Source organism: Zalophus californianus, chromosome 1 (genome assembly GCF_009762305.2).
Source record: "Zalophus californianus isolate mZalCal1 chromosome 1, mZalCal1.pri.v2, whole genome shotgun sequence".
Classification (NCBI taxonomy): domain Eukaryota; kingdom Metazoa; phylum Chordata; class Mammalia; order Carnivora; family Otariidae; genus Zalophus; species Zalophus californianus.
The window spans coordinates 87040757-87068662 of record NC_045595.1 but is presented as its reverse complement, the minus strand read 5'-3'; the positions used below and the strand labels follow the sequence as shown (position 1 = coordinate 87068662).

The 27906-nt window shown below is 40.8% G+C and overlaps 1 protein-coding gene across 1 annotated transcript in view; it reads right to left on the bottom strand.

Moving 5' to 3' along the window:
• Positions 1-27906, bottom strand: part of COL6A5 (collagen type VI alpha 5 chain) — a 157919-nt gene that overhangs the window by 90629 nt on the left and 39384 nt on the right. Inside the window, 4 exon segments of the mRNA XM_027584713.2 lie at positions 1831-2391; positions 7478-8110; positions 20143-20742; positions 21971-22066. Coding sequence (XP_027440514.2) covers positions 1831-2391; positions 7478-8110; positions 20143-20742; positions 21971-22037 — 1861 coding nt within the window. The 5' untranslated portion in view covers positions 22038-22066.

Sequence of the window (27906 nt, the reverse complement as noted above, 5' to 3'; positions counted from 1 at the left end):
CCCTTTCTCCCTTTCCACAAATGCAAGGTGAAGAGAACCAGAGCTTCACTTTTGACCTAAAGATGGGAGCTATGTGTTGAGCACAGAATAGCCTCTCTGCTAGACCTGTACTAGTCACCCTGGACCATTATATAAAAGAGAAATAATACCCCTCATTGTGTAGTTTGGGGTCTTTTTGTTACAGCCCCTTTTCTTGCCCCCTAAACAATAAATACACTGTGTCTCACTCCATGTGCATCTGCTCTGAGACTAGTCAGTGTTTTTCTAGGTCCTCAGGCTTTGGTTCCTTAGTTTCCTTGCCTCTCTTCACCATCTTATGGCTCATTTCCTTATCCATAGCTTGCCTCCTCTCAGGTGTGCAGTGCTCAGGCACCTGCACTGCAACTACCTGACCCACAGGAGATGAACTGCACCTCCTCACACTGGCCCAGGCCCGTCTCCCTTGAAAGATTGAGATACAATCTGTTTTCTGTTTCCTGGAACCCTTTTACTTTTCTTTGCATCAACCCCAGGAAACGTTGGGGAACTTTTACTCTTGTACTTTTTCTAGACCCAACTACTGTCCATAATGGGGAGAATAATGAACAATATTGTGATTTGGGATTTTGCTGTGAGCTCCACTTATTTGCTATCCATTTTTCTTTTTTGTTCTTTTTTTTTGTTTTTTGCCTTTTTATTATGTTCAGTTACCAACATACAGTACATCATTAGTTTTTGATGTAATATTCAATGATTCATTAGTTGCATTGCTTATCTATTTTTTTATTTTAGTGACTCAGAAAATCCCAAAACTTTTTCACTTTTGTAAGTTCAAATAAGTGAAAATTCTTTTATTTTTCTCATCAGTGAATACATTAACCAACTTCTACCATAGCTTCTTTTTATGTGGCAGTTACTAGGTGCCCATGTGCATTATTTTAAGTGTTCCTCATGCATTATCACCTTCAAGCTTCACTAGGCCTGCACACAGGGATGAAGGCAGGTAGACAGTATGTAACCCGTTCGAGGTCCACAGCTAATAAGGTTGGGGTTTGAACTTTGACTCATTGACTCCAGCATCCTTTATCTTAACCAATAAGTTAACATGCCTCAGCACATGAAATTTTCATGTGCTAATACTAGCAATCAACACATATCATCTTTAATTAGTAAGTGGCTATTACTAATAAAAGAAATCACAATCAGGTAGAGGAATTTGCAAATTGTTCTTCCTAACTTTTGTTACATGAGTTTTAGTCAGAATGAAAATGCAACTATGTGTTTCTGTTACAAGTAGAAATAAGCAATTGTTATATGTGTACTAGATATGCATTCATAATAGAGAAATGATGGTTGATGTGTGTTATGCTAAACCTATAAGGATCCTATGATGTAGGTGTTACCCTTGCTTAGTAGATGAGGAAGTTTGAGGGTCAGGTAGGAAAGTGAGTTGGATCCTAAAGCCAGAGCCCATTTTCTTTCCACTGTGCTCATCTGTTTTAACTAGCACATGCACATACACATTCACATACACACACATGCACACAGGTGCACACACAGGAGAGAATCTCTTACACGCCATACCAGTGGGCTTTGGCAAGGCCACAATATTCTCAGCAACCTTCCTACTTATGACTTTCAAGATGGCCTCAGGGCATCTGTCTACAGAGAGATTTTCCAATATTGGCAATTGGTTTAAAGGTGCTGAATCCCTCCCTGGTGATAAAGGAAGTTAGCAAAATGTTAACCAGACAACTGGTCACATCACTTCTTGTCTCAGCCCACCTATTAGTCTGCCCAAAGTACCTAATGAAGTACAGAGTATTCTCTGTACTTTTTTGTTTTGCTTACCTTTTTCAGTGCAAATTCTTTGAACAACTTCATTTTTTATGCTTCTTAAAGAATCAAAGTTCTGCCCAAAGCTAACCCTTTCTTCTTCCCCAGCAATTTGTTGGAGTTGTGCTTTGTTAGCCTCCCCAATGCCAACAGCATGAATGGTGACTTGCTCAGCCCTTAATCTCTCAGCAGGCTCCAGGACTTCATCGGTGGACCTCCCATCAGTCAGCACAATGAGGTAACAGGGAACCTTGCTTGTCCTATGCTTCCTATCCTCTTTTATTCTTGACAGCATGAAATCCAGGGCCTCCCCGGTATGGGTGTTGCCTTGGAGTTGCTCAATGTTCAAAATAGCATTTCTTAAGTTCACATAATTAGAACTGTCACTGATATAAATCTCCACTCTCATCTTATGTGAATACTGCACAGCTCCAACTTGGACTTGGTCTGGGCCAATGCTGAACATTCCTGTCACAGCCAACATAAATTCCTTGATTTGCTCAAAGTGTTTTCTCTGTATGCTGGTTGAGCCATCAATGAGGAAATAGATATCAGCCTCTTTTGTATCTATACAGCCTGAAAAAAAAAAAAAAAAAAAAAAAAGGAAGTGGAAAATGCATTCTTTGTTAATTACAGAGACTCTGGGGAGAACTTTGCAAGAGGGTTTATAGAGGAACATGAGACCATGAAGGTTCTAGAGAATGAAAACTCTTCATCATTTGCACAGAGTCTGTCTGCTTCATCAAACCTGTTCATGCCCATTTTCTCCTTTGAAATTCACAACAATGATCCTATCACTGAAACAGAGTGACCTCCAGTGCTTTGTCTCAGGTCACACAGCCAGTTAATTAAAAGGAAGGACCAGATTCCCAAGTCTCCTGGCTGCAAGTTAAATTGTTTTTCTAGTATTGACACGTGACTTTTTGGACAGTTTATGCCTTATCATTTCTTGAGAAATAGAATGGAGGAGAAGACCTACTGCTCTTACTTCCCCGATAACCTCTTCTTCCTGGAGCAACTAGAACACTATATTTAAAACTAGAACCAGATCATATTACTCTTCTACTTAAGTGGTTTATCATTGCATTTAGAATTTAAAAATAAAAAACTGGCCTGAACTTTCTCCCTGCTTTTCTCTCAGACCCTATTTCCAGCAATTCTTCATCTTACTCACTGTGCTCCAACCATGCTGGACTGCTTTCCATACTTTCAAAGTGCCCCAGGGCTTTTGCACTTGCCCTTCTCTCTTCCGGAATATTCTTCCCCCTAAATATTCACATAGCTGGTTCCTTCTTATCTCATCATGGATATGCCAACTCAAATGCCAGTTCTTCAAAAAGGCCCTTTCTTCCCCTCTAGCTAAAACACATCAGTCATTGCCTATCCTATTATCTTATTTTCTCTATGATACCCATACTTTTTGAAGTTATCTTATTCATTTGTTCATGAGCACAGACTGCTTCCTGCCACAGAGTGTCAGCCCCACGAGGGCAGAAACTGCCTCCTTCTTTGTTTCCACCTAGTATACCTGGTACATCACAAGATTTCAACAAAAAAATTTTAAATAAAAGAGATCTCAATGTTCCTTCCTTTGTTAAGTAGATTCTATGGAAACATGCTTTAACTTTAATAATTATCTATTTACAACTCTATCAATTACTGAAATTGGGTAGGAGAAAGAGCATACTTTTAAAATTTAGGTTACTTGTGCAATTATCTGGTTGAGTCTGTGAAAAGATCTTTAAAATACAAGATAATTTAGTCATTTCACAATATTTTCTTTCTTGACAGCTTTTTGGCAACTTGTAGCTATTGACACTACTTCAGGCTATGGGGAGTTGGTCCTTAAGACATCAGAAATACTGGAAATAAGTTGGGACCTGAGAATTAAACTATGAAATCAATACATAAAATATTAGGGCAAAGATAAGCAGTTATCTGCAAAAGATAGGATTAATCTCAGGCCAGCAAAACTTAATAGCAACCAGAATGGATTGATTTATATACCTAATGAGGAAGAATCAGGGTTTTTTTTCAGAATAAGTACAGTGGTGGTCAGCAATGAAGGAGAAAAAAAATGTGAGTCACGGTGGGTAACCAAGGCCATGCCCTTGGAGCTGTGCTGTCCAATACACTAGCCCCTAGTCACACGTTGCTATTAAAAGGTAAATTTAAACTACTTAAAATTCAATAAAATTCAAAAATCAGCTCTTTAGTTGCACTAGCTACATTTCAAGTTATTAACATCCCCATGTAGCTAGTGACTATTGTATCCAACAGTGTAAATACAGAACATTGCCATCATCACAAAATGTTTGGACAATGTTGAAGAAGAATGTGTCACCTGGCCCAAAGGTCTCACCCATACAGTTATACAGAGATAGAGATAGAGAGAGATGTATATTTTGACTTTAAAACAGAGTCATCTACCCAATTGAACGATACTAGACATTTCAATCATAGAACTAATTCCATTGCTCTGATTCTGCAACCTCCAGCAATATCCTGATTTCAATTTAGTTTCTCAGTATGCATGCCTATAGGCAGAAAATGTACTTCTCAGAGGACATGTATGTCCAGGCCCCTGGGCACTGATAGTCATAAATATAACTGCCACTCTTTTTCTATACATCAGTCTCTTGGTTTGATTAATGTGAATCTCTTCCTGATTTAATGAAATCTCATTTAAAAAACTGGCTACCTACTCTGTGACAGATGTGGTGGATACAGTGACTAAGTCAATATAGATTGGTTCTCTGTGTTTGACCATTCTGAAACTACGAAGCTGGCCATCATACTCTAGACCATGGCAAATTCACTAAGATCAAGATTCTCAAACATTGCTAACAGGAGTTTATAAGGGACCTTACTAAAATGCAAGTGCCCAGGCCCTACTTTGAGACTGATTCATTAGGTTTTGGGGAGGGCTTGGGCCAATGAATTAGTGATAAACTCCCCAGGAAACTGATAAGTTCGCAGCAGATACGGTTGGTGCTTAGCCTGTATCCCCTCAAACTCTACCATTTCTGTGCCCATTGGCTCCTAACACTCTCATTCTAAGGGCTCACACCTGTGTCTGTTTGTGGGTAGGTTGCGCTCAGTATGCTAGAGCCTTCTTTGCCTGGGGCTTGAAGAAGTGCCTGGAAATGTACATTCTCTCATGTGCTGGAATATAAATTCTCTAGATACACTGCCCCCTGACTGGGACAATTCTAAGGTTTAACCTACACTGTCTCTAGAATGGCCCTGTAGAATTGAACCTCCATGGGACTTGGCTTATCATCCTTCCCTTCCTGGTCCCAACCCTCACTTTAGTACCAATCTCCAGTTTTCCCTGGGTATATTTTCTAATATATCAATTTCACACAAAGCCTTCTCTGGCATCTACTTTTGAGGAACTCAACCTGAGTCAGGTACCAATTTTTGAGAGCCACTGAATTAATAAAAAGCCACCTACCGAGGCCTTATGAAGAACAGCTATCCCCCTTGGATGGCCCTTGCCTCTAGCCTTGGTCCCATAACTTCCCATTTAGAATTTCTATAATGAAAATAATAATTTATTTGTCACATGATTGTAAAGTCTCCAAAGAGACCACACTACACATCCCTCCTGTGCCCTAATAATTGGTACTAGACCAAGGTGGCTGCCCCTTGGGGAATTCCCCCACAGGTCACTCAGGAGGGAACAGAGGACTTGTTTCTTGCTCCTGTGTGTAATGTATACATGCCACAGAAAATCCAGGGCTTGCCCAGGATGAATTCTTAAACCTTCAACTGATGGGTCTGAGTTTAAAATTGGCCTTTAATACCATTGGAAGATTACAATTCTTTTCCATGTGAGTTCTGCCAAATTCCAGTTCCAATTGTTCAGAAGCATTTTATCCACAAAGAAAATGTATGAAGACAACAGGTATCTCAGAATTAGGTAAACACAAAGTCACATCAAGTATCTCTTGATATGTACCTTTGAAAAGAGCTTAGTAAAACTATAGCAGATTCATAGTGCATCTTAACTAGGATATCTTCACTAGAATGATGGAAGACAAACATAATAGAAAAGATCAAAAAGTGCAAAAATACTCATGGTTGTACATAAAGATATAGGTGCAAGGATGATATTATCCAAGATGTTTAGAAGGGAAAGACACGTGTAACGACCTGTGTATCCAACAGTTTAGGATATGTTAAACAAATTATATTCCATTCATACTGTGGAATTTTATTGCCAACTTAAAAAGAATGTTGCAAAATAATATTTAAGGAAATGGATGAAAGTTCATGATACAAGGTTGACAGAAAAGTGGGTAAGGACGATAATACTGGTTATCCCCAATATTATTGTCGCCTATAATACACTAATTAAACCCCCAGTTTTTACCAAGATACTGGCAGCCCTAAATAAAGACTACATTTTCCAGCTCCCATTTTTACAAAGGTGTGACATGTGACTAAGTTCTGGCCACCGGGATGTAAACAGAAATGATATGTGTAATTTCTGGGAATATCTTTGAAGAAAAAGGTGGAAGCCTGCCTACTTCCTTCTTTTTTTATCATTCTTGCTTGTTGCATATGAATGTGACACCAGGAGCAATTATCTTGGACTATGATCCTGGGAATAAAAACTACAAATGGCAAAAAAATAATGTAGAGAGAAACAGGGTTCCTGACACTGTGGTATACCACACCAGCTCTGTCTACCTACCTTAGGACTTATTTGTGAAACAGAAAAAAATAGTTTCATCCTCATGGTTAACTGCTGTTTTTATTTCTGTTGGTCACACCCAAATGTAATTTGTATTACCCAACTATATATTCCTGCACTGTACGGTACAATAGCCATCAGCTACATGTGGCTATCAAAACTAAATTGAATTAAAATTAAATTTAAAATTCAGAGCCTCAGTTACACTAGTCACATTTCAAGTGCTCAATAGTCACATGTGGCCAGTGACTGCCTTACTGGACAGAGCCAATGGAGAACATTTAATCACAGAAAGTTCTGTTGGGCAGCACTAAGACGTCTGATGCTATACCATCTTTTAAAAATGTGTATGTGGGCACCTGGGTGGCTCGGCAGGTTAAGCTTTCAACTCTTGATTTCAGCTCAGGCCATGAGCCCAAACCCCAAGTCTGGCTCCACACTGGACGTGGAGCCCACTTAAGATTCTCTTTTGCCCTGTTCCTCTGGCCCTCCCCCTCCTAAGTCAATAAATAAATAAAAATAAAATGTGTGTGTGTGTGTGTGTGTGTGTGTGTGTGTGTGTGTACATAAGTAATAGGGAGAGAGAAGAAACCAAAAGACATGAGAAATAAATGTTAAAAATGGTTTTATCTGAAAGACAGGTTTATAAATTATTTTATTTTCTTCACGTTCATCAATATTATTAAACTATTTTATAATTCACACATATTACTTTTTTACATTTTATTGAGGTACGATCTACACACTAAAAAATTCACCCTTTGTAATCATTTGATGATTTTTAGTAAATTTATAAAGTTCTGCAACCAAAACCAAAATCTAGTCTTAGACTATTTCCCTAACTACCAAAGTTCCCTCATGCATTACAGTCAGTCCTCACTCCTGCCCCTACTCTAGGCCATTACTCATATTACTTTTATAATAAGAAAATTGTTTTGTTTTGTTTTGTTTTAAACATACCTGTTCTGTCAAGGTCCATTTGCTCAGCACGAGTAGAAATTTGGGACCAAATTTCATTGTGGAGCTTTTTCTGGAAGTTTTTACTGTAAGCTTCCAAGTCTGCATAGGACTTGAGCATGGAAACCATTTGTCTCGGAGGGTAAGACACTATTTCTTCTAACTGGGTGTTGTCAGCCCCTTGGATGTTCACGCCAAATACAGTCACATCCTGCAGCCGAAGCTGTATTGCGACATCGCGCACTTCATCAGTTGATGGTCTGTGAGTGACCAAGACTGCGATCTGAGGCACTCCCTGGTCCCTTCTGCTGCCAGTTGACTCTGAGAAGGCTTCTAGCCTCATCTTCTCAATGGCAGCCCCAGCATTGGATTTCCCAGCCTGGACAAAAAGCTTCTGGATTTGCTCCTGAAATTCATACTGGGTTGTGCTTGAATTTAGAAAGGAAATAATCTTGGCTCTATCACTGTAACTCATAAGTCCAAGGCGTGTGCAGCTGTACCTCACATCCATGGAGGTGGCAATGTTCCTGAGGAAATTCTGCAGGTACCTTAAATTTTGTCTGGTGCCAACTGACTCATCCACTAGGAACATGAGGTCAGCTAATGAATCTTTCTGACAGGCCACTGGGAAGGGAACTACGGAGAGAAAAAAAAAGCAGGAAGATTAGTACAAACCACTGGCCCAGAGTGAGGAAGGCACTTTACAGATTGTCAAAAGGCATTAGTGAAAATAGAGGTAGTCATGACAGATGTAGTTAGCACTGTTTTCTTTTAATAAACAACAGATAAAAATTCTGAACAAGACTTACAAGGTCACTGACTTCAGAGTCTTTGCAATAATGTTCCTTCTCTCTGAAAAATGCCTCTTACCAACTCTTCTATCACTCCCCACCACCACCACCATCATGATCTTCATAACCACCATCACCACCAGTACGACAACCCCAGCACCAACCACCACTAACCGCTACCACTCTCACCCCCACCACCATCAACACCCACCAATGCCCCCACATCCACTTCTACTATCACCCCAAATATCACCAACCAACCACCACCATACCTCCACCACCACCATCTCTACCTCTACCTCTACTACTACCAACAACTATTCCCAAACCACCATCACTACCACCAACCACCACCATCACCACAACCACCATATCTACCATCACCACCTCCATGTCCACCACCACTCTCAAGTGCCAGGCAGGGTTGGGGTAACAGAAATATCTTTGACCTCAGGAGGCTCACATTCTATGGGGAGGACAGATAACTAGATTATATTATTTCAGTGCTCACAAGGAACTAAAACAAGTCAGTCAACTGAGTTACTATTCTGGGGAGGTGGGATGAGGACTAACTTACATGAGATAAAAGAAGTCAGGGAAGGCCTCTCTAAGAGGATTGTATTTGGGCTGAGGCACGAAGAGAAGGATTCAGCCATGTGTCCTGAAGGAAGAGGAATTCTGGCAGAAGGAATAGGAGGAGGTGAGAACAAGAAGACCAGAGCGTCTGGTGACAGTGTGTGAGGGGAACAGTGATGGATGAGACCAGAGAGAAGTGGCTCCGGAGTCATATGGGAGTCACACGATCTTTAAAATATCATCCCAGTTGCTGAGGAGAGATAACAAATTCAAGGATATCCATTAAGAAACAATTGCCCTAGTCCAGGAAAGAGATCATGTTTCTTGGACAACCATAATAGCAGGCAAGATGAAACAACAGGGTAGTTGTGATACATGAATTAAAGGTAGAACAGAGAGGGGCTTGATGATAAATTGGATGCTAGTGTTAAGAGACAAAGAGGAAGTGGTGAAAAATAGGTTTTTGGCATGAACAACTGAGTGGATATTGGTGGTATCTTTTTCCAAGACAGGGAAGACAGTAGAAAGAACAAGTTGCAAGGGGGATTCAAGAGTTCCATTTCAGTCATGCTAAGTTTGGGATATTATCGAAGATGCCAGGTATGCAGTTGGTCGTATAACTCTGGAATTCAGGGAACAGTACATCATATGTACAGAAAATGCCTACTCCAGGCACGGGTGGAGGAATGATATCTGTGGAAAGCTTAGCCAAGAGATAAGCTCAATCTTGCCAACAGCTACCCATTAGGATTATGAGCTCTATAAACCAGAAGATATGTCTTATTTATCTCTATCCCTCCAGTACCTGGTGCCTAGTGAGAACTCAAATTAAAAATAATTCTCATACGGGGGGCGGAGCAAGATGGCAGAGGAGTAGGAGACCTGGATTTCCTCTGGTCTCAGGAATTCAGCTGAATAGGGATCAAACCATTCTGAACACCTACGAACTCAACAGGAGATCGAAGAGGAGAGTAGCAACAACTCTCTGAACAGAGAAGCGACCACTTACTGGAAGATAGGACATGCGGAGAAGTGAATCCGAGGCGATATTTGGGAGGATGGATGGCGGGGGAGGGGGCCTCCGTCGGCCGCTTCTCGCAAGTGCTAGAGCCGTGGAGCACAAAATCGGAACTTTTAGAAGTCGGCTCTGCTGAGGGACGTCACTCCAGTGGCTGAGCGGGAGGTGGAAACCTCGCGGGACAGTGTGGACTCAGGACCCTCGGGGTCACAGAAAGACCGGGGGTGCCTGAGTGCAGCAGAGCTCCCAGGTGTCGGAGCGGGGAAGCCGGCTGCAGAGACGGAGCCGAGGCGCGGGCTCTCAGCACAGGGTGGCCATAAACTGTGATCCGTGGCCCACTCAGGCCACTGCGTCTCCAGCAGGGACCCAACAAGCAGCAGAGCAGGGGAGACTCCCCTTCCTCCCCTGGGAGGAGCGGTGTGGGAGTGCACCTCAGGGATCTGATGGGTTTGGAGACTCCACACCGAGTCAGGTGCCAGAGATAGAAACGCTCGGTCAAAGGCTGGGTGAGCACAGAGTGTGGCCGGAGACCAGGGAGATGGGAGTGACTGACTGCTTTTCTCTAGGGGCGCACTGAGGAGTGGGGCCCTGAGTTCTCAGCTCCTATGGGCAGAGAGTGGGAGGCCACCATTTTCACCCTGGTCCTCCAAAGCTGTATGGAGAGCTTGCAGGGAACAAAAGCTCCTGAGAGCAAACCCGAGCAGCTTGCTTAGCCCGACCGACAAGGGCGGGGCAATTCCGCCTCCGGCAAAGACATTTGGGAACCACGGCAACAGGCCCCTCCCCCAGAAGACCAGCACGAACAGCCAGCAAGCCAAGACCAAGTTTACCGATCAAGGAGAACGGGAGAACTCCAGCGCTAGGGGAATACTGCCCATAGAATTCAAGGCTTTTTTACCATGATTCATTAGTTTTTCAAAGTTAATTTTTTAAACTGTTTTTTGTGGGGTTTTTTTTGAATTTTTCTTTTTCCCTTTTTCAACCAACATCTTACCAATCCCTTTTTAAAAAAAAACATTTTTTATTTTTCATTTTTAGAGTCATATTTTATCCCTTCATAGTAGTTACCCTTATTTTTGGCATCTATATATAAGTTCTTCTCTCTTTAAAATTTAGAGATACAGTTTCTTCTAACAGATCAAAATATACCCTAAATCACTAGTGTATGGCTTTGTTCTAGTCTCCTGCCTAATCACAGAATCTCCTTTTTTTTTCTTAAATCTTCTTCTTTCTTCTTTCAAACAACTTCTTATCTTATCAATTCCATTTATAAAACCTTTTATAATTTTCATCTTTACAGTCATCTTCCATCCCTTCATTGTATCAACCCTTATTTTGTACATATATGTCTTTCTTCCTTTAAAACTTTAGGAGGCACTTCCTTCTAACAGACCAAAATACACCCAAAATTTAGTGTGTGGCACTGATCTATGCACTAGCCTGATCATATTTGATCATATTCTGTTTTTTTTTTTGTTTTGTTTGTTTTTATCTTTTTCTTTTTTTTTTTTTTTCTCTTTCTTTTTTCTTTCTTTCCCTTTCTTGTCCCCTGGTATCAGGTCTTTTCTGATTTGTATAGAGTATATTTGCTGGGGACGTTGTTGCCCTGTAAGCATTTTGTTCTCTCATTCACCTATTCTCCTCTGGACAAAATGACAAGACGAAAAAAATCACCTCAGCGAAAAGAACAAGAGGTAGTACCGTCTGCCAGGGACCTACTCAATATGGACATTAGTACGATGTCGGACCTAGAGGTCAGAATCATGACTTTAAGATACTAGCTGGGCTTGAAAACAGCGTGGAAGTTATTAGAGAAACCCTTTCTGGAGAAATAAAAGAACTAAAATCTAATCAAGTCGAAATCAAAAAGGCTATTAATGAGGTGCAATCAAAAATGGGGGCACTAACTGCTAGGATAAATGAGGCAGAAGAGAGAATCAGCAATATAGAAGACCAAATGATGGAAAATAAAGAGGCTGAGAAAAAGAGAGATAAATAACTACTAGATCCCGAGGGCAGAATGCGAGAGGTAAGCAATACGATAAGACGAAACAACATTAGAATAATTGGGATCCCAGGAGAAGAAGAAAGAGAGAGAGGGGCAGAAGGTATATTGGAGCAAATTATAGCAGAGAACTTCCCTAAGTTAGGGAAAGAAACAGGCACCAAAATCCAGGAGGCACAGAGAAGCCCTCTCAAAATCAATAAAAATAGGTCAACACCCCGACATCTAATAGTAAAACTTACAAGTCTCAGAGACAAAGAGAAAATCCTGAAAGCAGCTCGGGAGAAAAGATGTGTAACCTACACTGGTAGAAACATTAGACTGGCAACAGACCTATCCACAGCGACCTAGCAGGTCAGAAAGGACTGGCATGATATCTTCAGAGCACTAAACGAGAAAAATATGCAGCCAAGAATACTATAGCCAGCTAGGCTGTCATTGAAAATAGAAGGAGAGATAAAAGGCTTCCAGGACAAACAAAAACTAAAGGAATTTGCAAACACAAAACCAGCCCTAAAAGAAATATTGAAAGGGGTCCTCTAAGCAAAGGGAGAGCCTAAAAGCAGCATAGATCAGAAAGGAACACAGACAATATACAGTCACAGTCACTTTACAGGCAATACAGTGGCACTAAATTCATATCTTTCAATAGTTACCCTGAATGTAAATGGGCTAAATGCCCCAATCAAAAGACACAGGCTATCAGAGTGGATTAGAAAACAAGACCCATCGATATGCTGTCTGCAAGAGACTCATTTTGGACCCAAAGACACCCCCACATTGAAAGTGAGGGGGTGGAAAACAATTTACCATGCTAATGGACACCAAAAGAAAGCTGGGGTGCCAATTCTTATATCAGACAAATTATATTTTAAAACAAAGACTGTAATAAGAGATGAGGAAGGACACTATATCCTACTTAAAGGGTCTATCCAACAAGAAGATCTAACAATTGTAAATATCTATGCCCCTAACATGGGAGCAGTCAATTATATAAGGCAATTAATAACAAAAGCAAAGAAACACATTGACAACAATACAATAATAGTGGGGGACTTTAACACCCCCCTCACTGAAATGGACAGATCATCTAAGCAAAAGATCAACAAGGAAATAAAGACTTTAAATGAAACGGTGGACCAAATGGACTTCACAGACATATTCAGAACATTCCATCCCAAAGCAACGGAATACACATTCTTCTCTAGTGCCCATGGAACATTCTCCAGAATTGATCACATCCTAGGTCACAAATCAGGTCTCAACCAATACCAAAAGATTGGGATTATTCCCTATTTTCAGACCACAATGCTTTGAAACTAGAACTCAGTCACAAGAGGAAAGTCGGAAAGAACTCAAATACATGGAGGCTAAAGAGCATCCTACTAAAGAACGAATGGGTCAACCAGGAAATTAAAGAAGAATTAAAAAAATGCATGGAAACCAATGAAAATGAAAACACAACTGTTCAAAATCTTTGGGATACAGCGAGGCAGTCCTGAGAGGAAAGTATATAGCAATACAAGCCTTTCTCAAGAAACAAGAAAGGTCTCAAATACACAACCTAACCCTACACTGAAAGGAATGGGAGTAAGAACAGAAAGAAAGCCTAAACCCAGCAGGAGAAGAGAAATCATAAAGGTCAGAGCAGAAATCAATGAACTAGAAACCAAAAGAACAGTAGAACAGATCAACGAAACTAGGAGCTGGTTCTTTGAAAGAATTAACAAGATTGATAAACCCCTGGCCAGACTTATCAAAAAGAAAAGAGAAATGACCCAAATCAACAAAATCATGAATGAAAGAGGAGAGATCACAACCAACACCAAAGAAATACAAACAATTCTAAGAACATATTATGAGCAACTCTATGCCAGCAAATTAGATAACCTGGAAGAAATGGGTGCATTCCAAGAGATGTATCAACTACCAAAACTGAACCAGGAAGAAGTAGAAAACCTGAACAGACCTATAACCACTAAGGAAATGGAAGCAGTCAACAAAAATCTCCCAACAAACAAAAGCCCAGGGCCAGATGGCTTCCCAGGGGAATTCTACCAAACATTTAAAGAAGAATTAATACCTATTCTCCTGAAACTGTTCCAAAAAATAGAAATGGAAGGAAAACCTCCAAACTCATTTCATGAGGCCACCATTACCTTGATCCCCAAACCAGACAAAGACCCCATCAAAAAGGAGAATTACAGACCAATATCCTTGATGAACATGGATGCAAAAATTCTCACCAAAATACTAGCCGATAGGATCCAACAGTACATTAAAAGGATTATTCACCATGACCAAGTGGGATTTATCCCTGGGCTGCAAGGTTGGCTCAACATCCACAAATCAATCAACGTGATACAAGACATTAACAAAAGAAAGAACAAGAATCATAGGATCCTCTCAATAGATGCAGAAAAAGCATTTGACAAAGGACAGCATCCTTTCTTGATCAAAACTCTTCAGAGTATAGGGATGGAGGGTACCTACCTCAATATCATAAAAGCCATCTATGAAAAACCTACAGCGAATATCATTCTCAATGGGGAAAAGCTGAGAGCTTTACCCCTAAGGTCAGGAATGCGGCAGGGATGTCCACTATCACCACTGCTATTCAACATAGTACTAGAAGTCCTAGCCACAGCAATCAGACAACAAAAAGAAATCAAAGGCATCCAAATCGGCAAAGAAGAAGTCAAACTCTCACTCTTTGCAGATGATATGATACTTTATGTGGAAAACCCAAAAGACTCCACCCCAAAACTGCTAGAACTCATACAGGAATTCAGTCAAGTAGCAGGCTATAAAATCAATGCACAGAAATCAGTGGCATTCCTATCCACCAACAACAAGACAGAAGAGAGACAAATCAAGGAGTCGATTTTATTTATAGTTGCACCCAAAACCATAAGATACCTAGGAATAAATTTAACCAATGAGGCAAAGGATCCGTATTCAGAAAACTATAAAATACTCATGAAAGAAATTGAAGAAGACACAAAGAAATGGAAAAATGTTCCATGCTCATGGATTGGAAGAACAAACATTGTGAAGATGTCAATGCTACCTAGAGCAATCTACACATTCAATGCAATCCCCATCAAAACACCATCCACTTTTTTTCAAAGAAATGGAACAAATAATCCTAAAATTTGTATGGAACCAGAAGAGACCCCGAATAGCCAGAGGAATATGGAAAAAGAAAAGCAAAGCTGGCGGCATCCCAATTCCGGACTTCCAGCTCTATTACAAAGCTGTCATCATCAAGACAGTATGGTACTGGCACAAAAACAGACACATAGATCAATGGAACAGAATAGAGAGCCCAGAAATGCACCCTCAACTCTATGGTCAACTCATCTTTGACAAAGCAGGAAAGAATGTCCAGTGGAATAAAGACAGTCTCTTCCACAAATGGTGTTGGGAAAATTGGACAGCCACATGCAGAAGAATGAAACGGGACCATTTCCTTACACCACACACAAAAATAGACTCCAAATGGTTGAAAGACCTAAACGTGAGACAAGAGTCCATGAAAATCCTAAAGAAGAACACAGGCAGCAACCTCTTCGACTTCAGACGCAGCAACTTCTTCCTAGAAACATCGCCAAAGGCAAGGGAAGCAAGGGCAAAAATGAAGTATTGGGATTTCATCAAGATAAAAAGCTTTTGCACAGCAAAAGAAACAGTCCACAAAACCAAAAGACAACCGACAGAATGGGAGAAAATATTTGCAAATGACATATCAGATAAAGGGCTAGTATCCAAAATCTATAAAGAACTTATCAAACACAACATCGAAAGAACAAATAATCCAATCAAGAAATGGGCAGGAGACATGAACAGACATTTTTCCAAAGAAGACATCCAAATGGCCAACAGACACATGAAAAAGTGCTCAACATCGCTCATATCAGGGAAATCCAAATCTAAACCTCAATGAGATATGACCTCACACCCGTCAGAATGGCTAAAATTAACAAGTCAGGAAACAACAGATGTTGGCGGGGATATGGAGAAAGGGGAACCCTCCTATTCTGTTGGTGGGAATGCAGGCTGGTGCAACCCCTCTGGAAAACAGTGTGGAGGTTCCTCAAACAGTTGAAAATAGAGCTACCATACGATCCAGCAATTGCACTACTGGGTATTTACCCCAAAGATACAAATGTAGGGATCCGAAGGGGTACATGCACCCCAATGTTTATAGCAGCAATGTCCACAATAGCCAAACTGTGGAAAGAGCCAAGATGTCCATCGACAGATGAATGGTTAAAGAAGCAGTAGTATATATACACAATGGAATATTATGCAGCCATAAAAAGGAATGAGATCTTGCCATTTGCAACGACGTGGATGGACCTGGAGGGTGTTATGCTGAGTGAAATAAGTCAATCAAAGAAAGACATGTATCATATGACCTCACTGATATGAGGAATTTTTCACCTCAGGAAACAAACTGAGGGTTGCTGGAGTGGTGGGGGGTGGGAGGGATGGGGTGGCTGGGTGATAGACATTGGGGAGGGTATGTGCTATGGTGAGCACTGTGAATTGTGCAAGACTGTTGAATCACAGATCTGTACTTCTGAAACAAATAATGCAATATATGTTAAGAAAAAAAGAAGAAGAAGAAGAAGATAGCAGGAAGGGAAGAATGAAGGGGAGTAAGTCGGAGGGGGAGATGAACCATGAGAGATGATGGACTCTGAAAAACAAACTGAGGTTTCTAGAGGGAAGGAGGGTGGGGGGATGGGTTAGCCTGGTGATGGTTATTAAAGAGGGCACGTTCTGCGTGGAGCACTGGGTTTTATGCACAAACAATGAATCATGGACCACTACAGCAAAAACTAATGATGTAATGTATGGTGATAAACATAACAATAAAAAAATTAAAAAACAAATAATTCTCATAAATCTATCAATGTGCTCTGCACCCCATGCAGTTAGCTAAAACAAACTCCCAGCATGACCTACTCGGGTTAGTATTTATTTGCAAATAGCTATTACTATGAATAACAGTAAACTGTGTGCCAAATGCCATACAAGCCATCTCACCCATATCAAGGTAGGCACTACTATCCTCACATTATGGGTAAGGAAACTGAAGCTCAGAGGTTAAATAACTTATTCAAGGCCATTAGCAGGCAAGCCAGAGTCTAAATCTAGACCTCCCTGACTCTGAAGTTCTTACTCTTAACCTCTAAAGGCAAGGATAATATCCCATCAAGCAAAACCTTGTTGTACTATATTGTTGTGAAGTAAATTAGGTGAGAAGCACAATCAGCACACAGAACCCTCTAAGAAGGTGGTAAAATCCTACTGTCCTGCAGAGCACAGACTAAGCAGCCACCTATACAGTTGAAGGATGTCCCAGGTCCCCAGAGTGGAGGGTTACAGGAGGGTTTCTTCTCTGAAAGAAAAAGAACATAAATCATAAGAACTTGCTATTTCTCCAAGGCAGCAGGAGTGAGAGATCAGGAGAGTGGAAGGAGAGGGATTTCCTGGTGCCTCAGAAGCAACACTAACTGTGGTAGAACCTTGTAAACACTCAGTAAAACCCATTTCCTCTTCTTGGGCATAGAGCTAGACATGACTTCCCAGCCTCACTTGCAGCTAGGTGTGGCCATGGGACTAAAATCTGGATAATGAAATGTGAGCAAAACTAATGTGTGTCTCTTCTAAGCTTATCCCACAAAACCTTCCCATGAGTGATCTTTCATCTTTTTTCCCCACCCACCAGCTGTACAACAATCCCCAGGGCACCTCAGAAGTCACAATTCCCAGGGCACCCTGGAAGTTATACGTGAAGATAGAAGAGCCACCACCAACCCAAGTATCTAAATAGAGGAGAGACAGCTGGTCACCTTGATCAGCAGCCCTGTAATGCTAAAGGGAAATAAACTTCCTATTATTCAGGGAATCTATATGTCATTTATTTATTTTTAAATTTTTTTAAATTTTATTTTATTATGTTATGTTAGTGTCTATATGTTATTAAGGCCTGAACTGGTCCTACTAAAAAACCAGGCCATAGCTATAGCCATGGAATCAGTAATGGTGGGGCAGAAAGGAAGTTTCAAGGTCATCCTAGCTCCTACCACTTACAAATGAGGATGCTGATGCAAGCCTCAGAGAGATGACATCAATTCCCCAAGTTCACACAGCCAGCTAGTGGCAGTGTCTGGGTCTTCTGACCTTGTGTTCAGAGCACTTTGTACCATACCAAGTGGCTTCCTTGAGTCTTAGAACTAGATAGTACCTGCTCAGAATGGCCCATCATTACCAACTAAGTGCGGAGGCAGCCAAGAAAATCCATTTTGCCAGGAACTCTTTCTACCTTACTCTGGAGAGAATGGTGGGAGCCTCTCATGAGTACGGCACACTTACCGAGTGCCTTTCTGGAGCTGTGCACTGGCCGGTTCTGCCTGCCTAATCATCAACACTGCGTAGGCAGCTTCCGGTCTCAGTTTACCCATTCCTTCCTAATGCTGTCTGGGATCACCTGCCAAGTAAACTATTTGTACTCAAGAGTCTTCTGTTTTGAGGTCTCCATGGAGCACTCATTTAAGACATAATAAAGCATTTTTCACGTGAGACATTGTAAGTCAGGGGGGTCATAAGTATTCCTCCTTTTGGCCAAGGGGATCAAGAATGTAAGCAGATGAGAAGGAGGTCTTTTGCATTTCTGTGTGAAAAACAGGGATGTCCAGCGGCTGATGGGAAGGCAGATGTGGCACCTGGTGGTTCTGATGGGTGGCTGCTTTGAGATAAAGCTGAGAAACAGCATCCCCCAAGGGAAACCAGCTGCAGTAACTGAAGTAAGGTGTTACTCTCCGGCAGCTGTGCACACAACAGGCATCATCATGGATGATGGAGCCGGAGAGGAAGGGCCTGTGATGCCACACGAGAAACTCTTGGTGGCTCTCAGAAAATAAGTTGGGGAAAATTTTTATGTTGGGGGATGTGATAGCTAAGGTGCTACATTATACAAGAAAGGGTGCTGAGTTAGTTCAATTTGAGCTATTCATGGGTCTCGTTCATACCCATAAGCTTGTCAGAAATATTTCCAATATTCAATTTGAAGATCCAGTCTACTGTCAAGTATGCTATTATTTAATGGCAGCTCTTAGAAACTGAAAAAAAATAGCATTATTGCAAGACACATCCTAATGTCAAAAATGTTCAAATGTGTGGAGAAAAATGTGTCTTAGATGTAGAAAATACAAGCACAAAATGATTGGATAACTGAGAGGGGGAATGAGTCAAATTCCTGTCTTTAGCAGGTCCTGACACTCATTAGAGAGATTTCATGTGTAAGGAGAAAGAAACAGTGCAGGAGGGGATAAGCCAACACAGCAGACGGAGGGCTCAAGACCTAGCCCACTGTGGCTCTACTGTACAACCGAGGGTATACTCTTCTCCGCCTGGTCTCATTTGAAAGTTATCCTTCCCATTTAGTGTCACTCTGTATTAGCTGACAGGCATTTACGGAGCATTCACCATGGGCCTCATACCGTGCCAGGACTGTGAGGGCCAGAGAACAGACTCGGAACTTCTTTCTTCATCTGTAAGACTTCCATTTATTCGCTCATTAAGAAATAGAATGCTAGGGGAGCCTGGGTGGCTCAGTCGTCAGGCGTCTGCCTTCGACCCGGGTCATGATCCCAGGGTCCTGGGATCAAGCCCCGCGTTGGGCTCCCTGCTCCGCGGGAAGCCTGCTTCTCCCTCTCCCACTCCCCCTGCTTGTGTTCCCTCTCTTGCTGTGTCTCTCTCTGTCAAATAAATAAATAAAATCTTTAAAAAAAAAAAGAAAGAAATAGAATGCTAGCTCATTGTCAGGCACTGTGTAGGCCTGAAGAATACATAGATACATCTAAGTGCCCAGTTCTGCCCTCAACATGCCACCAGTTCATTGGCGGAGGAGACCAACACAAAAAGGAGTAATCATTCACTCTGGGAGGCGCTTCTGTCATCAAGCATGCAAAGGAACTGTGAGGCACACGAAAGAAATTTGAAAGGAAAGCCTTCCAACAGGATAAGACTACGGGGCTGAGATTTAAATGATGTCAGGAGTCATCCAAGCTGTGAGAAGACAAATGAGTGCAAGAGGGTGCCTGTCAGAGAAAAGACACAAGCAGACACGGCAGTTGGAATTGACAGGAAAGTGTAGAAATGTCCAGGACTTCAGTGTGGCGAATCACCAGAACTAGGACTCAAGCTGCAGAAGATGAGGGTGGAAGGTGCAGAGCTGCCTGCGTGGGACCCAGGCCTTCCTTACCTTCTGTATCGGGAGGGGCGGCTCCATCCCTGTACTGGGTGGCTTCCTTGATGATCTGTGTCATGTTTTGGGAAAACGCGCCAAGGTCCCTGACCGACCGGAGCTTGAAATGGAACTGAGCAGTGGCCATGGCCTTCAGCTCCTCCTCAGAAGCATCCTGCAGCCCCACAGAGACGATCCTCACCCCGTCTTCCCGCAGGGCCTTAGAGGCCTCTTCCACGTCATCCTCAGACTCCGCGGAAGCCAGGACCACCAGAATCGGGGGAAACTGCTTCCTGTCCCTCCTGCTGGCCGGTGCAGAGAAGTAGGTCCTGTGAGCCTCCCGGAGAGCGTTGCCCACCCTCAGGGAGCCGCCCATGAAGCCAAAGTTCTTCTTGAGGTGGGTCAGCATGGGGTTCCTGCTCTTGAAGGTGCCCAGCTGGAATGCACTGTGGAGCTGGTTACTGTACTGGCCCAGGGCCACGCGGTACTTGTGGGCCTCTATGGGCAGACTGCTGATCATTTTGTTGATGAACGCTTTCACAAAGGGGAAGGAGTTAGTTCCCAGGTGATCAGAGCTGTCCACCAGAAACACGATATCTGCATACTCAGGGCCCGGCCCTATCAAAATAAAATGACAACAAACCTAAACAGGGTAATTGATTGTTCAGCCTTTACATTTGAGACCACAATACTCATTTGAGATTACGCCCTCAGTTAAGAGTAACTCAGAACCCCAAGGAAAATGTCTTCTGGAGGTCAAACAGAAGAAACTGTTCTGGTTTTTGTGAAAATGTCAAACAAGAGGACTTTTGTAAAATGAAGCAATAATTCTTTTCTTTCTCAACTCTATACCAGAGACTTTTTTTTTTTTGATTGTGGAACTCCAAACTCTGATAATATACTAAAGAATAAACAAGAAAGCCCCCCAAGTGGTCTGTGGATTAAGAGTAACTTTTAGAAACCATATCAGGTAAGCAGGTGTCTTGGGTTGGAGAGTTTAGAAGCAGATCTAAGACAGGGACTAGGGGGGCAGGAGCTTCACTGAGGGGAAGCAGGATAAGGGAAGGAGGAGAGGAGCAAAGCACCATATTTGCCTGATCTGAGAGGACTCTGGAGCATGTCACTCTCTGAGGCAAGAGGGCCAGTTTGTTATACTCTTCTCTCAGTCAGTCACTGGCTGCAGACCATCCCTAGGAATTGCAGGGAAGGAGCGGTGGGCTACGGGCACAATCTCCTGCATTAGCTGACTCTAGAAGAGCCAAGAGCAAGTCTCTTGAGAAAGTGGGACATGTCTGTGAGCTGTTACAGGCAATATTCACGGCAGCTGGGTCCAGAGGTAGGGCGGGGGGCGAGCAGTGTACTAGCCTGATGAAGAGAGTCGGGGCCCAAGGGAGGCACCACCAGCATCCACTTTAGCAGTTGGCCACCTTCATGCTGGAAATTAGTGATGTGCTAGTAAATGCCTAACAATTGCTCTCTCTCTTTCCAAGTTAACTCAGAAGTTTATCAGGAAATCCTAGGATGCAGACTGACCTCCAAAACAAATGAGTCGACTCTATTCACAGAGACATGGAACATTGGAACCTAAGCAAATCAATGAATAATTAAAGTTCTTCTAGCCAGGTGTAGCATAATTCATGCTTTTGCCCCTGGCTTTCTGTCACCTTTGAGAGATTAAGTTTACTTGACATAGCATGCCTCCAACTACGATTCAGTCAATGCTGTCTGCTTTGATTTTTTAAGTACATAAATAAATCCTTTGTTTCTATGTATTAAACTGAATGTTAGTTAAGGCATAAAAATGTTTCTTTTCCTAAATGATAATAAACATAAAGTATACCGGTACCTGGACTCTGATCTGCCAATGTTTCAGTCCAAAGGATTAAGACGAATATAATTAGCAGGATCTTCATTTTGTTAATGACAGTTTCTTGCTTTTATTCTGTAAAAAATGTTATGTACAATATGAAAAATCTCATTGTATAACAAGAAATAACTACTGGAGAATCGGGGTTAGAATGCAATTCACTGAACAAGTACCTGTCAAGTAATGCCAGGTGTGTTTCAAATGCTCATGAAGCATTTGGAGTATATACTGCAAACAGAGAATGCTAACGTTTGCTGAGTCCTCGCCATGGCTTAGATACTTTTGTCAGTGCTTTATGAGTATCATCTAATTTAATCTTCACAACTGTCTTACGGGGAGGGACAAATACACTGGCCATGTGACATATGAGGAACCAGCACAGAGTGGCTTAGTAAGTGGTAGATCCAGGATGCCAACCCAGACAAGGTGACTGCAGAGTCCAAGCTCTTAACCACCATACATATGTGTCATATGAAATCTGTGTCCTCACAAATCACCTATTCTTTACTTTTTTTTTAGATTTATCTATTTATTTTAGGGGGGGTGGGGGGAGAGGCAGAGGGAAAGAATCTTCAAGCAGACTCCCCACTGAGCATGGAGCCCAAAGCAGGGCTCGATCCCATGACCCATGAGATCATGCCCTGAGCTGAAACCAAGAGTCAGGCTTCACTGACTGAGACACCTAGGTGCCACCTTAACCTTCTATTTTTATGTCAACAATGACTATCGTGTGTGTTCACACCTTGGCTCAAAAAAGCCAACGGCTATCCATGTCTCTCTCTCTCTCTTTTTTTAAAGATTTTATTTATTTATTTGAGAGAGAGAGAGAGAGAGAGAGAGCACAATCAGGGGGAGAGGCAGAGGGAGAGGGAAAAGCAGACTCCCTGCTGAGCTGGGAACCCAACATGGGGCTTGATCCCAGGACCCTGGGATCATGACCTGAGCTGAAGGCAGACACTTAACCATCTGAGCCACCCAGGCACCCCCTCATGTCTCTTTCTTCATGAAACCCTTGTGAAAACTGTTCTCTCATTTACAGATACTCAGTTTTACAAATTACTTAAGCTCAGCATTTCTCTCCATGCAGCTCACAATCAATCAGAAATCTTCAGGGGACATTATAATCTTTTAGGAATTCCATCAATTCAGAGTTGTTCTTTATAAAGAGGAAAAGAGATCAAATGACCAATATTAAAAATAGAGCTGCCTTAAGTGAGATACCAAAGGTATAAGGGCTGGGTTTTCTTCTAGAGTTGACTTTTCCAGCACTTCTTTTGAAATTGATGATTATTAAGGAAGATTGAAAGAATCATTGGAATCTAGATTTGGAAGAGACCCAACAGATCATTTAGACTAACCCCTTATCTTGCTAAGGATGGCTACTAACAAGGCTCCCCAGTAGTTAGTGGCTGAATCATGTCAACGATGACTTTTAAATCTATATTCATCGTATTCTAAAATACCACATATTTTACTTATTCATTAATTTTAGTATTGAGATACAATTTGCATACTGTAAGATTTACCCCCTTTACAGTGTTCAATATGTTTTAGTATATCACAGAATTTGTATCCATTATCACTAATTCCAGAACATTTTCATGACCCCTTCCCACAAGAAACCCCATACCACTTAGTGGTTAATCCCCACCCTCCCCTTCCAACTGACCCTGGCAAACACTGATCTACTTTCTTCTCTATAGATTTGCCTGTTCTGGACATTACTATAAATGGAATAATATAACATATGGCCTTTTGTGTTTGGAATTATTAACATAATGTTTTCAAGATTTATCTATGTTGTGACATGTACTAGTGCTTCATTCTTTTTTATGGCTAATATTCTATTGTATGGATATACAACATTTTAAAAAATCTATTCTTCTGTTGATGAACATTTGAGTTGTTTCTACTATTATGAATATTGCTGCTATGAACATTTGTGTACAAATTTTTGTGTGGATACATGTTTTCATTTCTTGAGGAAATACTTTGAGTAGATTCCTAGGAGTGGAATTTTTGGTCTTATGGTAACTTTATGTTTAACATTTTGAGAAACTGCCAAATTGTTTTCCTAAGTGGTTGCACAATTTTGCATTCCCACCAGCAATGAATAAAAGTTCCAACTTCTCTACATTGTCACCAACACTTGTTATTTTCTGTCTTTTTTTATTCTAGTGGGTGTAAAAGTGTATCTTACCATGGTTTTGATTTGCATTTCCCTAATGATGAATGACATTGAGCATCTTTTCAATTATTTATCGGTCATTTGTATACCTTCTTTAGAGAAACACCTATTCAAACACTTGGCCCATTTTTAACTGGGCCCATATTTATCTTTTTTTAGTGTGTAATAAGAACTAATTATATAAACTGGATACTAGACAGTTATCAGATATATAATTTGCGAATATGCTCCTCCTACTCTGTGGGTTGTATTTTCACTTTCTTAAGGCTGTCTTTAAGGCACAAGTAATTTTAAATTTGATCAAGTCCAATTTATCTATTTTTTCTTTTGTTGCTAGGGCTTTTGGTGTCATAGCTAAATCACCATTACCTACTCCACAGTCATGAAGATTTACTCTGATGTTTTCTTCTAAGAGTTTTATAGTTTTAGCTTTTACATTTAGGTCTTCAATCCATTTTGAGTTAATTTTGTGGGTGGTATGAGGTAGGGATACAATTCTATTCTTCTTTATGTAGATATTCAATTGTCCTAGCACCGTTTGTTGAAAGGACTTTTCTTTTACCATTGAGTTGTCTTGGTATGCACAAAAACAAATTTACCATAAGTATATGAGTTTATTTTTGGACTCCCAATTCTATTTCATTTATATCTATATGTCTATTCCTATGCCGGTACCACACAGTCTTGACTATTCTACCTTTGTAGGAAGTTTTGAAGTCAGGAAATATGAGTCCTGTAACTTTGTTCTTTTTCAAGGTTGTTTTGGCTGTTCTGGGCCCCACCTATTTCTAAATGACTTCTAGAACTACTTTGTCAACTTATGCAAAAAAGGCAGCTGGAATTTTTATAGAGATTGCCTCCAGTGTGTAGATAAATTTGTGCAGTATTATTATTCATTTTTTAAAGATTTATTCATTTTAGAGAGAAAGAAAAAGCATGAGTGAGCATGAGCAGGGGGTTGCAAGGCAGAGGGAGAGGGAGAGAAAGAATCTCCAGCAGATGCCCTGCTGAGTGCAGAGCCCAACAAGGGGCTCGATTTCACAGCCCTGAGATCATAACCTGAGCCAAAATCAAGTCAGATGCTTAACTGACTGAGCCACCCAGGTGCCGCCAATATTGCCATTTTAATGATGTTAAACATTCCAATCAATTAATATAGATTGTCTATGGAGGAGAGAATTTGTTTTAACTCCTTGCTCCATATTTCAGTAATGTTTTTCAAGAGGAGGAAATTATTAGAAGTCAGGGATAAAAGGAAGGCCTCTCTAAAAAGCCATGCTGATTTAGGAATCAATAAATATTCAGAGCTGTATATATTTCCTTCCTCTGGTTGGATGTATATTTGGAAAGTGAGACTGGGCTGCACCCAGCCCAGGATTAACTCAGTTGCCCTATTCGCCTGTGGGTTCTAGAACCTCAAAGAAGATATCCTGGGTGGCCATCTGTGTGCAGTTCCACTCCAGCCTGCAAGCCTTGGCTTGGCTCCACTCTAGTTCCCTCTTCAGCTGAGGTCCCCACTCTGCAGGTCTTGGCACCAAAATGGTGAAGCAGCAGCAAGTGAGGTAGGCAGGCATGTCTTACTCATTTATTTTTATTGCCTTTCTCTCCCTAGAGCTTGGAATCAAGCTCAAAGAGAATGGGGATTTCTGTCTGTCTTGTTCATCATTATATCTCCAGCTTTTGACACATAGTAGGCACTTACTAAACACTATACATAAATATTGTAACTTTGCATATACACCATTTCACGAATATGTGCATATATCTATAACTTAATTTTGTAGAGGTGGAATTACTAGATCTAATGTATGTTTAAGATTTTATGAGTATTGCCAAACTGCCATCCATTGGGTTATACCAAATAATATTCCAATACCTGTCCCCCCAAACAGCATGTTCCATAATTTTCAATTCACTGTCTTTTTTTCCAACTTGTTGAGATACAATTGACAGATTACATTGAGTAAGTTTAAGATGTACCACTGATTATTTGATAAATGTATACGTTACAAAATGATTACCACAATAAAGTTAGCTAACAAACTTACCTTTGTGTGTGTGTGTGTGTGTGTGTGTGTGTGTGTGTGTGTGCTAAGAACTTTTAAGATCTATATTCTTGGCAACTTTAAAGTATATAATAAGGTATTATTAACTATACTAACCATACTGTACTATAGTTAATGTAACTACAGATGTAATCATCCCCTAATCTTATTCACCTTAGAACCGGAAGTATGTATCCTTTGACTACCTTCACACATTCCTCCCCCACCCCCCTGAAAACTACTACTCTACTCTGCTTCTGTGAATTTGGTTATTTTAGATTCCACACATAAGTGAGATTGTTCAACATTTGCATTCTCCATCTGACTTATTTCATTGATCATGATGCCCTCAAGATTCATCCATGTTGTTGTAAATAGCAGGATTTCCTTCTTTTATGGCTAAATAATATTCCTGTGTGTGTATGTGTGTATCACATTTCTTTATCCATTTGTCTGTCAATGACAGGTTCTTTCCATGTCTTGAATACAGTAAACAATGCTGCAATGAACATGAAGATGCAGATACTTCTTCAAAATAGTGGTTTTATTTCCTTTGGATATGTATGTAGAGTGGAATTGCTGGGTCATATGGTAGTTCTAGTTTTGATTTTTTGAGGCACCTCCATACTGTCTTCCGTAGTGGCTGCACCAATTTACATTCCCACCAACAGTGTATAGCTGTTCTTTTTTTCTCCACATTCTCACCAATATTTGCTATCTTTTGTCTTTTGGGTAATAGCCATTCTAACAAATGTAAGGTATGGTTTTGATTTGCATTTCCCTGATGATTAGTGATGTTGAGCACCTATTCATGCACCTGTTGGCCATTTGTACATCTTCTTTGGAAGAATGTCTATTCAGGTCCTTTGTCCATTTTTTAACTGGACTATTTGCAAGTTTGTTTTTTAGGGGGAAGCTATCAGGTTGTATGAGCACCTTGTATATTCTAGATATTAACTCCTTATCAGATAGGTTTGCAAATAATTTCTCCCATTCCATAGGTTGCCTTTTCATTTTGTTGATCATTTCTTTTGCTGTGCAGAAAACTTTTTAGTTTGATGTAGCCCTGCTTGTTTATTTTTGCTTTCATTGCCTGAGCTTTTGGTGTAATAAACAAAAAATTGTTGCCAAGACCAGTGTCAAGGAGGTTTTTCCCCTTTGCTCTCTTCTAGAAGTTTTATGATTTGGGGTCTTATATTTTTAAGTCTTTAATCCATTGGAGTTAATTTTTGTCAGTGGTGTAAGATAGGGGTCCAGTTTCATTCCTTTGTATACGGCTGTTCTGTGTTCCCAATACCATTTGTTGGGAAGACTATCCTTTTAACCATTGAATATTCTTGCTTCCTTTGTTGTATATTAATTGACCCTATGTGAATGAGTTTATTTCCAGGGTCTCTATTCTGTTCCATTGGTCTATGTATCTGTTTTTATGTCAGTACCAGCCTGTTTTGATTACTATAGCTTTCTCGTATAGTTTGAAATCAGGAAATATAATACCTTCAGCTTTGTTCTTCTTTCCCAGGATTGCTTCAATTATTTGGGGTTTTTCATTGTTCCATATGAAGTTTAGGATTGTTTTTTAATATTTCTGTGAAAAATGCCATTGGATTCTTGATAGAGATTGCATTAAATCTGTAGGTGGCTTTGGATATTATGGATATTTTAATAATAATATGAACACA